Source organism: Anthonomus grandis, chromosome 5, assembly GCF_022605725.1.
Source record: "Anthonomus grandis grandis chromosome 5, icAntGran1.3, whole genome shotgun sequence".
Lineage (NCBI taxonomy): Eukaryota > Metazoa > Arthropoda > Insecta > Coleoptera > Curculionidae > Anthonomus > Anthonomus grandis.
Genome location: NC_065550.1, coordinates 12,592,874 through 12,606,147, shown reverse-complemented (window position 1 = coordinate 12,606,147; position 13,274 = coordinate 12,592,874). Strand labels below are relative to the sequence as shown.

Below are 13,274 nucleotides of genomic sequence, written 5' to 3'. Positions count from 1 at the left end.
AGCAGTAGATAATAGTAAGACATAAATCAATCAAAGTTACAAATTAATTTAAAGAAACCTGTTTGTTATCACCTTCGATAATAGTGGACTTTATTTAATAACACAATTTAAAGATATGGACTGTATTTTTATTACACATCGAAAGAAACATTTTAACAAAACGTGCAAAAGACGTTATTAATTAGGTGAAGTACAAAATGACGTCACATGTTTGATCTTGGTGACGCGCGAGAACCCCGCCTTTCATCGATCGTACGGGGACTGACTCGACCGTCGACTCGTCGTTTTACTTATATTCCTATGAACGCAAGCGCGGTGAGATGCGCGATGCTACTGACGCCGGCGTTGTGTTTATATATATCCGTGGAACCATTAGTCCTTAACATGCCCCCCGCCTTGAAGCACTGCACTTTATCAGCTTCAACCTTAACAGTCAATTGGCAAAGGACATATTCTAGAAAAAGCGCGTTTGATCACACCACTTGAAGTCTTAATATCAGCAACACGATTAATCTTGTCTTTACCGGGATAAACCGACAAAATTCTACCCAACTTCCAATTCATTGGCGGTACGTTATCCTCCTTGATGATGACTAAACTATTTACCTTAATATCTGATTGTGTTTGTTTCCATTTCGTTTTTTGCTGGAGTTCACTTACGTACTCGTTATTCCAGCGCTTCCAAAATTTTTTTCTTAACTTGCTGAATGCGCTGATATGTGGAAAGTCTATTTTCGGATATTAGTGTTACATTAGGATCGGGTATTCCGGTCAGGCTTTTCCCAATTAAAAAGTGGGCCGGAGTAAGGGGATTATAATCGTTGGGATCAGTTGAAAGGGGAGTAAGTGGACGGGAGTTCAAAATAGCCTCTATTTGGGCCAATAGAGTTGTCAACTCTTCAAAAGTAAAATGTGCGTTACCTGCTACCCTCTTTAGGTGATGTTTTGAAGATTTGACACCCGCTTCCCATAACCCACCGAAATGTGGAGAATTGACTGGAATGAAGTGCCACTGGATCTGTTCGTTTAAATACAACTGTTCAAGATGACATTTCTCATTTATTAAATATTCACCAAGAGCATTTAATTCCCGGTTAGCTCCCTTAAAATTAGTGCCATTATCGCTATAAATATGACTAGGTTTTCCACGACGCGAAACAAATCTGCGAAGTGCCAAAATAAAAGCTTCACTACTCAAATCAGACACGATTTCAAGGTGAATAGCTTTCGTTATGAAACACACGAAAACACTCACATAACATTTTAGCAACCTTGCTCCGCGTCCCCTTTTATCTTTAATATTTAGTGGTCCCATGTAGTCAACACCAACTACATCAAAAACTTTACCAGGAATCAATCTGTTTCTTGGTAGATCACCCATAATAGGCTTAGTCTGCTGCGGCTTAAAACGAAAACATGTCAAGCATTTTCTTACGACAGCCTTGGCTAAATTTCTGCCAGCAATAGGCCAATATACTTCTCTCACAGATGAGAGTAACAACTGTGGTCCCGCATGCATTAAACGTTTATGTTCGAACTCAAAAATAAGCCTAGCCAAACGATGCTTTGATGAAATTAACATAGGATGCTTCTTATTAAAATCATAATTAGATTGATTTAATCTGCCTCCTACACGCATTATCCCATCCTTATCCATGAATGGATTTAAACTTAATATTTTACTTTTGGGATGCAGTTCTTTTTCGGTCAACAATGAATAATACTCATCGGGGAAACTAGTTTGTTGAGAAAATTTGACTAAAGTATTCCTAGACTCAATCAGCTCAAAGAAATTAATACGACCCTTTCTAAGTTCATTTGGTTTCTTTGAAACTTTACAACGCAAGTTGTGGAAATATCTTAACGAAATAGCAAAAAACTTTACCAGTTTCCAAAACTCGGAAAACTGACTAAATACCTGCTCTTGAAAATTAACTGAAACAAAGCTAAACATTTTTCTATCTGGACGTAGCTCAGAAAGGTTTTGAATGGTTACAATGGAAGTGGGCCAATTTTCCTCAGGTTGGTACAAAAACGATGGACCATTCCACCATGTATCTAATTTTGAAATCTGATGCGGAAATACGCCTCTTGATAAAACATCAGCTATATTGTTTTCCGAAGTAATATGTCTCCATTCGTGATTTTCGGTTAAAGTTTGAATTTCATTCACCGTGCTACTCACGAAAGTTTTGAGCAAATTAGGAGCAGCTTTAACCATTCCAGCACTATTGACGAATCCGTTCAAAAGATACACCTCTCAATATTACATGTTAAAGACCTAAGAACCTTTTCAGCTAAGCGAGCTAAAACCAATGCAGCACACAACTCTAATCTAGGGGTAGTCAAAGGCTTTAAAGGACTAACCTTTGATTTAGCACAACACAATCTAACTGTAATAATACCCTGTGCATCAATTGATCTTAGGTATATACAAGCACCATAACTATAATCGCACGCATCTGAAAACCCATGCAGCTCGATTTTTTCAGGCTTTACACAAGTAACATGACGTGGAATTTTAAGGTCATTTATGTAAGGTAACTCTTCACGAAACTTAGTCCAGGTGCTGTGGATTTCAGCTGGCAAACTGTCATCCCAGGATACTTTCTGAAGCCACAATTTTTGTAGCAAAACTTTAGCAACAACAACACATGGTGCGAGAAGTCCTAAAGGATCAAATATCGAAGCTATTTCACTCAAAACGCCACGTTTTGTACTTCTACTTGACCTTTCTTGTATCTTTATCCTGTATGTCAAATAATCAGATTTACACGACCACGTCAACCCGAGAGTTTTGGTATTTTCGCCTTGACCAAATTCCAAAACTTTCGTCCACATCACTCACAGATCTCAAAATTTCAGGCTCATTTGAAAGCCACTTTCTTAATACAAAGCAACCAGTTTTTAAAACGTCAGACACTTTCTAACACACATATTGTCCGTGTTCTATAGAGTCAACTGAGCACAAAAAATCATCCACGTAAAAGGATGTCTCAATGGCTTTAGATGGTCTTACAATCTTGGGCTAATTGCACTAAACATCTGACTGCTAAGAAGCTAGCAGCAGACTGACCGTATGTCACGGTATTTAAATCAAAAATCTTAACCTTCTCATGGGGTGATTCGCGCCAGAAGATTCGTTGCAACGGTCGCTGTGTTGGCTCAATAAGTACGGCCCTATACATCTTAGCAACATCAGAAGACACCACAAACTGATACTCGCGAAATCTGAACAAAATACTCAATAAATCAGGTTGCAACATAGGCCCTACCATTTGTAGATTATTAAGCGACTTACCAGATGTTGTTGGCATACTACAATCGTACACGACTCTAAGATTCGTAGTGATACTCTCTTCTTGTATTACCCCATGATGTGGCAAATAATACGCGAAATCACACCCTTTTTGACTAGCTTCAGTCATATGTTGAAGTGACTCATACTCTTTCATAAACTGGACATATTTTTCCCTAAAAGATGGATTAGATTCAAACTTTCTCTCTAGGTTCAAAAATCTCTTAAAAGCCTTATCTTTTGATTCACCTAAACTTTCTAGCGGTTCTTTAAGCGGCATAGACACAATAAATCTGCCGTCTGCATCTCTACGAAAAGTTCTCTGAAAATGAGCCTCACATTCATTCTCCTCACTAGAGAATATTTTATTATTGCTAGAAAATTCTTGCTCTACTTCCCAAAACTTAAATCAAATTTAATACCTTTTGATTCATTTACGCTAAGATTGCAAACATAAGTACCTATAGAAGGTGGAACTGTCATAGGCCCACAAACTACCCATCCAACCTTAGTTTTTTGCAAAATAGAATTTTGAGGTCCCAAACGTATCTGACCTGTACACAAAAGAGAATAGAATAAATCATTGCCAATCATTAAGTCGATTTTATTTGGCTTATTAAAGGAAGGGTCAGCCAAAGTTACATTATTAGGAATCACAAGTCTGTTTGTGTTTACATAAACAGCTGGAATGCTACTAGTGATATGTAGCATAACTAAACAATTCAAAGTAGTCTTGAAAGTACCATGTAAAGATCTAATATTTAATTCACATTTAAACTTTACTTCAGAAGCATTTTGACCTATGCCACTAATTAGAAGCCTACATTGCTGCATGTCTAAATTAAGCTTATTACACAACTCAGAAGTTATATAAGATGACTGACTCCCAGAATCTAGTAAAGCGCGCGCAGCGTGCCAAGTTGTCTTGCACCTTTACTATAGCCGTCGATAAGAATACAATATTTTCTGTGTTAGAAGGAACACAAGATACAATTTCTCCAGTGGAGTCTTGACTATTCTGCTTCGGCGGTTGAGGTTCGGAGTTCTGCGGGCTAGATTCCCTGTTTTTAATACCATAATCAAGATGCAATAAAACGTTATGTTTACCCTTACAGGCTGGCTTTGTACAACCACCAAACCTACAAAATTTGCTAAAATGACCTGGTCTTAAACATGACAAACAAAGCCTTAATGATTTAGCCTTTTCGACGCGATCATTGACTGATAATTTTAAAAATGACTCACAAGTAGATATAACATGATCCTTTTGACAGATAATACATTTTATTTCATTTGATACAAAACTTCTGCTAGATTTCAGTTTATTTTTGTTATAGCGACTTTGAGAGTAAAACCTTTCCTTTTGCACCGAGTTTGGTACAGTATTTTTCCGTTCAACTGTCTCTAAAAAGTCAGCTCTGGATTTTAAAAACTCCTTTAAATCGTTCCATTCCAATATTGTCAAACGAGTATCTTTAAATTTTTCCCACTCACGCTCTGTATTTCTATCGAGTTTAGTGCTAACCAAATATGCAATCAAAATACCCCAATGATCAGTGTTCTGATTTAAAGTTTTTAATGCATTTAAACCCTTTGACACACTATCAACCAAACTTCTAATTTTGTCTGGCGCCTCACGGTCTATAGTTTCTAATTCAAATAACGATTTTAAATGCATATGTACCAACAGACGATTATTATTGTATCTTTCGCATAAAGTCGTCCAAGCATTTTCATAATTTGCAGCGCAAAAATCTAAAGATTTTATAACTTCTGCAGCTGAGTCTTCTAAACAACCGCGGAGGTAGTGAAACTTTTGAATTGGCACTAAGCTAGTACTCGTGTGTATTAAACTTAAAAATAAATCCCTAAACTCTAACCAAGATCTATAGTCCCCAGAAAATTTAGGTAAAGGAATTTGAGGTAACCTAATTCCACTCAAATCTCCACCATTTTGACTTATTTTATCGCTGCTAACATTACTGCGAACGTCATCATTTATCACACTATGTTTTTTCAACAGAGCGCGTGCCCTAGCCAATAAGCTAAAGAAAGAGTTTTCAAATAAAGCTCTCTCTTCTAAGTCTTTCTTCAAGTTATCGGAGATGTATTCGATTTCTTCTTGAATACCCTGAAATTTGTTATAAATTTCCTCTATTTTTTCTACCCGATTCGTAAGCTCACACATCTCAACATCACCTATTTTTTTTTCAAAATGTGTTTTTTGAGCTTTACAAGCGCCACGACTAATATTTAACTTTTTAAATGCTTCCTCAGCCATATTGAGTTATATTTATAAGTGTCAAACAAATCAAAATAACCCTATTAACGCCAAATAAACTGCTTTTCAAGAAGGGATGTAGGCAAAATAGGACTTACCCACTTTTGACATCAACCTTTCCACAACACAAAATTCTTATTAATTACGGTTCATATGTATTTAGAGCTTATAGGCACTCTAAGAATCACTTTAAGGTCCAAAAAAAATAGAAAAATCACTGTGGTTCACAAAATTGCTACTAAAAAAGCCTTTCACTAAAACAGTACAATTTAACAAAAGTCCTTGATAGTCCGTAATAGGCACAAAACTATTGCCACCAAATTGTCCTAGAGTAGTCACAAAAAACGTTCAAATAAGGTCCAAGTTTTAAAGTCCGATAAAAACCTGGCTATTTTCACACATTCGACTCGAGGGACCAGAATATGTTATCACCTTTGATAATAGTGGACTTTATTTAATAACACAATTTAAAGATATGGACTGTATTTTTATTACACATCGAAAGAAACATGACATTTTAACAAAACGTGCAAAAAACGTTATTAATTAGGTGAAGTACAAAATGACGTCACATGTTTGATCTTGGTGACGCGCGAGAACCTCGCCTTTCATCGATCATACGGGGACTGACTCGACCGTCGACTCGTCGTTTTACTTATATTCCTATGAACGCAAGCGCGGTGAGATGCGCGATACTACTGACGCCGGCGTTGTGTTTATATATATCCGTGGAACGATTAGTCCTTAACACTGTTAAAGTAACGAGTCACTAATTAATTAATTAATTTAAGAGAACTCCTAAAACTGCTAAAAGAAACGTGCAAGTCAAGACTATACCTATCGAAAGAACGTTGCATTCTAGTTATAGGATTATGCTGTCCATAAGAACTACTATCAAAATCTACATAGAAGAGTTTTTTCAGTCTAGTCAATTTTTGCGCCCGAAAATTCAGCCTATTTAAAAGATAATCACAATCAGACATGCCAGATATTAATTTAAAAATAAAACACAAGTCTGAATTATTACGCCTTAACTCAAGTGAGTCCAAAGAGAGAACTGACATGACCGACTTGTAATCAGTATGACCATTAGCTAATGGAACCTTAAGTTTAAAAGAACAATTTCTTAAGAATTTATTTTGGACTTTCTCAATATTTTCAATATGCGATTTATAAAATGGAGACCATACGGGACTAGCATACTCCAAACCAGAACGGACTAACGAACAGTACAGAACTTTATAGACAGAGCATGAGAAGTCTTGACTGCATCTAGTTATAAATCCTAGATTTCTTTACGCTTTCTGAACTAACTTTTTAATATGAGACAAAAATGTCAACTTAGAATCGAAAATTACTCCGAAATCCCTAACTTCCGTTACCCTTTTTAAAATAGTGGAACCTATACTATAATCAAACAATGTAAGATTGCGAATTCTTCCAAAAGTTATTGAATAAAACTTCGGAACATTTAAATCTAAACCATTAAGGTTGCACCATTCATAGAGATTATGCAAGTCATCCTACCATCCTGCCGTAACAATTGACATTGAACATTAGAATCAATAGACAAAAACAATTTCAAATCATCAGCAAATAATAAAAATTTACAATTTCTTACAAATAATCCTATATCATTAACAAAGATTGTAAAAACCAACGGACCCACATGTGACCCCTGAGGAACGCCAGATGGCACAGAAAAGCTGCTAGATAAGAAGTTATTAAGCCGTATACATTGCGATCCACCCAGTAGATAGTCCCTTAGCCAACAAATAACATTTAATTCAAAACCCAAAGCTTGGAGCTTTGCCAGTAGAAGCGCATGATTAACTCTGTCGAACGCCTTCGAAAAATCCGTATAAACAGCATCAACTTGTGAACCCTTACCAAAAGCATTAAACAAATAATCTTCATAACATATCAAGTTAGTAACAGTGGAACGACCTTTTTGAAAACTATGTTGACTGTTAATAATAAGGCTTTTATATTGCCATGACAATTGCTTGGTTACAAGTGCATCCAAAAGTTTAGGCAATGTATACAAACTCCCCGATAATTACTGACATCACTAGTATTACCAGACTTAAATATCGGCGTAATATACGAATCCTTCCAAAAAGAAGGAAATACTCCCGACTTTAAAGACACATTGAATAAAGTGCAAATAGGCTTCGACAGAGTACATACACATTCACCAAGTAGCAAGCTGGGTATGCCATCCGGTCCCGCAGAAGTCTTGCTCTGTAAGCCAAGAATCTCGTCAAAAACCTCTACTAAAGATAACTCTACAAATTTGACATCGAATTGATCCCTTTCAAATACCTGAATATTACATAAACCCTGTTATGTAATATTCAGGTATTTGAAATGCTTTATCAGAATATACGTTTGACAAATATTTGGCAAATAAATTAACAGTATCGCCACCACATTTAGGAATAATATTTGACTTTGTTGGTTTGGGTTGGGTTGAGTTGGGTATTTTGGGTATATTGGGATTCAACTTGACGGAGCTCTGTCTCACTGTGGAGAAAGTGTAAAAAAAGAGCTGTAGGACAGTTTGATGATAGATGGTTTAGTCTTATGGGACCGGGACCATGGGATTGGCCGGCGAAATCGCCAGATCTTACACACCTTGATTTTTATTTGTGGGGTATTATAAAGGTACGCAACAAGTAAACAGTAAAAAAAAACTACATCAGCGAGTTATTACCTGTTTTGAAGAGCTAGATGAAAGCGAAATTAGAAGAGCGATTCACGAGGAAACATGTATAAAATCTCACACGCTCACAAATTAATTTTCACTCATTACTTAGGTATAGGAATGTGTTATATTAAATTAAAGGTATTTTAACTGTAGGAAACAAATAACAAAACATAGGGGATTCCATTTAAAACAATGAATTTTTTGTTATTTTAGTAATTGAAGAATTTTAATTCAATTTTCGAAGACCATGCATGTGAAGTTAATCAAAATGATCTCCTAAAGTCGATGTTTAAAATTTGAGCTTTTTAGGAACTTAAATGGCTGAGATATAAACAATTATAACAATTATAGTTATCCCTTGGTTTTTAACAAAAAACACATACTTTTTTTCTCGAAACCCGCTAAAGATAGGGAAGTATAATTAAAAAAGAATTAAAACGAAAAAGAGAATCAAAATATCTAAAAATATATAGGTGGTATCATTTTTCTATATAAGTAGCAACGCTGCAGTGCTGAACATATTTTAGACCGATAGAGCAATGGCTGTTACCATATCTACCGAATTTTCGGAAGAATGATTCCGTTTTCCATATACGGCTTACGCACCATCGGTCGTCAATTACCCTGTATATTATGTAATTAAAATTATATTATGTGAAAATCGTAAGCCAGTGAACATGCTTGGTTATAAAGGGTTCGTCAATTAACTTTTCCAGTTTTTCGAAATACTGCTCTCTGTTTAGGTATTGAAATACGTAAATGTTTAAGTAGTAGTCTTAAGTGATTATGTTTAGTGTGTACGTGTAATAAACCAGTTAACTATTTTTATGCATCCAGTGTTTTAATTCATACTTTAAGGAACGGTAAAAAAAACGCTACAGTAATATGTAAAATGAATTTTCAAAGTGACATAGTGACGTCTGACAATTAATAATTAAATTATAAAAGTGATTTTACATTTTACATTGGAAACTACATCTCAGCTCTAAAATCACGCAGTGCCTTGTCTAGACTGTATTTCCACGCTTAGAAGATTGTACTAATGTTTAGAAAATAACGGAAACTTGTTTAACCACGTGCTTTGAATGAAATAAAAAATAGTTTCTTTGTAGTTTTCATTATTTTTAAAATTTATTAATTATTGTATTTATATTAGTAATAAATATCTTAAAAATTGTACTGTGGCACCGTTGAATTCGTATTGAAAAATGGAATCCAATATAGTTTACTTTCTTTTGGGGCATATAAAAAAAGTTAAAGGTCGGATATCAAATCTAAAAATAACATCATGTAGGATCTCCAAATTACAAATGAAAACGTGTTTTTTTGATATCTCTTAAAGTAAAAAATAAATGAAATCGATATTGTCAAATTGTCAGGCATGCAAATTTTTTAAGTTTCTTAACGGCATATTAATGCAGTTCAAAGAACCGAACTTTCTCCGTGCATGGTATTTTTACCTTAACACCCTCTACTTATGTGCATATACAGGGTGTCCCGGTTCATGTGTGAAATCTCGCGGATCCAGGTAGAACATCGAAAAATAATACCGAACGTTCCTTATAAAAAAAATTCCTACAGGCCTTCTTTACGAAGATACAGTCTCCTAAAGGACGCTGCTCGAAATTGGTTTTTCATAAATTACTTTTAAACTACCCGGTAGAATTTAATAAAAATTTTCGGTGATGAACACAATTAGGGACCTCTTAAAATGACATCCTTAAAATACATTTACCTTGTTTATTTTACTAGGGGCGGACTAGGTTGTACACTTTAATGCGTATATTTTTAACACCCTCTATGTTAAAGTCTAAAAAGAATAAATTTGGATACCTTGAACTCATCATAGGTTTTTTTTTAATTATTTTGTAAAAGTATTTTTTAGGACACGACAGTATTTTTAGGAACATGTATTATTTTAAATTAAATTATTTACATCGAAATTTCTCTGTTCTTTAAATAACTAGCGTACTTATCTCATTTAAAAAAAATAAAAAAAAAAAACATTGGCTCGTTTATTATTTTTTTTCTCCAAAACGGTTCATTTTATCGATAATGAACAAGAGTACCTTTTTTTTAGCCTAGAGTTCAAGGTATCCAAATTTATTTTTTTTATAGACTTTAACATACAGAGTGTTAAAAATATACGCATTAAAGTGTACAACCTAGTCCGCCCCTGGTAAAGTAAACAAGGTAAATGTATTTTAAGGATGTCATTTTAAGAGGTCCCTAATAGTGTTTATTACCTAAAATTTTTATTAAATTCTACCGGGTAGTTTAAAAGTAATTTATGAAAAACCAATTTCCAGCAGCGTCTTTTAGGAGGCTGTATCTTCGTAAAGAAGGCCTGTAGGAATTTTTTTTATAGGAACGTTCGGTATTATTTTTCGACGTTCTACCTGGATCCGGGAGATTTCCCACATGAACCGGGACACCCTGTAGAAATACGATGCATATTCGAAAAGTAACTTTCCCTAGTCTGACGTTAATCTATCACGAAAGCTAACGAACTTGGAAATTTAAGTCTAAGACGACTCAAAAAAATTGCTGCTATGGGTTTCCAACCTGCACAATTTTTGCAGATTACTTTGGTTCTGTGTACACTAGTCAAATTCTGAACATACCCACTCCTAATTTTTTCGATTACAATTTCAGATATTTATACATAATTAGGGATTTTTCACCCTCACAAAAAGAGTACGTCGTGATAACATATAACTAATTCTACTTGAAAATTGTTTCTTTGTTCTGTCTAGACCCTCTAAGCCGCTACGTTTTTTTTTCTATAATTAGTCAATTTTTGGAAAATGAGCTATATTGTTCCCATCCACAAGTTGATGATGATACTTCGGATGTAACAAATTACCGGCATGTATTCTGAACACCACCTCTAAGGTTTTCGTGAACTAAGTTACAAGGTTCATCATTTTCCTATTGGGTTCAGAAATGTGAGAAACAGCTTAGTTTCAAGCAAAATTTATCAACCGAACTGAACTTAAATATGTGGTCAAACTGAACACTGCTTTAACTATCTGAAAGGGTACCTCTCTGGTGAAACCTAAATTTTGTGTGAAAATTTACATTTTACTGGTCATATCATTTATCTATCAATTATCAATATCAATAACGTTAACTTTGTTAAAATACGGTATTTTGACTTTCACAGAACATACCTATAATGTGTATCTTCTGTCTGGAGCCCAAGCTATGCATATCTTATTTTTAGGCTGGAAAGAGTTAAACGTATGGTTGCAGATACATTCACAATAGATTTTTTAATTACCATGAATTTTATTATGAGAATCTCTGCTCAATACTGATCCTAAAACTGAGCAATGAGCTGGAAGTTCTGGATTTCTTTAGAACTAAAATTGTTTTCTGGGAGCCTTTACTTAGAGAATAAGATAATATATCTCTCGTTCATTGTTAGTTAATTTCTTTGCTGTTTTTTATTTAATTTTAGGCAAGAGTTTATCAAAAACTTATATATTTAACTTATATGCGTACGGCAATGGATTCTCGTATTATCTATTGAGCTAATTTAAGATACAAAAAACTATGCAAATAATGTGTTGAATTATTGTGTTATATTATAATAATCACACTAATTAAAAACTAACATTGTTTTCAGATGTAAACACTATTTTTGTGAAAAATGTGCCCTGGAACGATACAAAAAAACAACCAGATGTTTTGTCTGCAATGGCCAAATAACAACCTTTAATCAAGCTAGAAACCTAATCACACAATTAATGAATATGGAAGAAGGCAAAAAAGGAAATAAGAGTTCAGATGAAGAATCAGATTAATAAAATTTTATTTTTTAGTATTTTGTTTTTTTGTCGGCTTTTTAAATAAAATATATATTGGACTTACTGCTTATCATTTATTAATAATACGGACTCCTATTACAACATTTATGAATCAACTGAAGGCTTCCAAATACCACTTCTGTCACGGCCAATAACGCCATCAAACTACTAAGCATGTATTCCAGTTTGATCACTGGGTTTTGTAGCTTAAATGTGTACACTAGTGCAGCTATTGTGATAAGGGTAAAAAATACTGCTATTGCCGTTATAAGATCTACAAAAAGTAATTTTATGTGAAGCAAAAATTTAATTGTTATATTTTATTATATCGTCTATATTTAATTTTAGTGCTAGGCAATAAAATACTTAAAATTCCGCAGAAAATGAATATTGGTTCTGCATATTCAATAAATGCTAATTCAATTACAGAAACTAAAACCACTTACGTCTTTTTTCTTGCTTAAATCTTCTATAAAGCAAAATCTTACTAAATTCGCAAAGGAGTTTGGTAAAAGTGACTGCGGCGTCTCTTCCAATATTTGGCGTTGATACGATACTAACGTATTTGGCTATGGTCATGATAGTCTCGCAAATCCCAAAAACTGGGAAATAAAACATGTTAAGGTATATGAGACATTCAAACATCAATTCTGCATCTACGTTTATCATTTTTTTTTAAAAACTTCAAATCGTTTAGAATATAAACTTCTCGAAGAACGTGATGCGTCACCGCCCGCAATACCACTTCTATTTTTAAATATTTCTAAAGCCACATGTTTCATAGTTGGTTATTTTTAGAATTGATTGAAAACTAATTGAAATGTGTTATTATGTATTTTGTGTCAGTTTAGGACTTAAAGAGGACTTATATATTGCTCATATAAATAATAAAATAATACAAGGAAATGATTATTTATATATTATATATTATATTTTGTTTGTCAAATATTTTTAATAAAAATTACGTCTTGTTTCTACAATTATTTTATTGGTTATCATGCCACTGTATTTAACTAAATAAAAAATCGTTATAGAAAGGAGAGTAAAAAAAATCATATATTTACTTTTAAAAATAACTTCGTTTCTGCTTTATCGTTATTTTAATTACTTTAATAAATCTCAATTACAATAATTTCCTTATAATACAGGATGTTAATTTAAAAACGTACGATT

At 33.9% G+C, this 13,274-nt stretch overlaps 1 protein-coding gene across 2 annotated transcripts in view; it reads left to right on the top strand.

Annotated features, from left to right (window-relative positions):
* Positions 1-12,160, top strand: part of LOC126736939 (E3 ubiquitin-protein ligase RNF113A) — a 32,787-nt gene extending 20,627 nt beyond the window's left edge. For both annotated transcript variants that reach the window (XM_050441606.1, XM_050441605.1), the window contains exon 6: positions 11,921-12,160. In XM_050441606.1, the coding sequence (XP_050297563.1) occupies positions 11,921-12,098 (178 nt within the window). In that variant the 3' untranslated portion in view covers positions 12,099-12,160. The remainder of the gene's footprint in view (positions 1-11,920) is intronic.
* Positions 12,161-13,274: the final 1,114 nt, after the last annotated feature.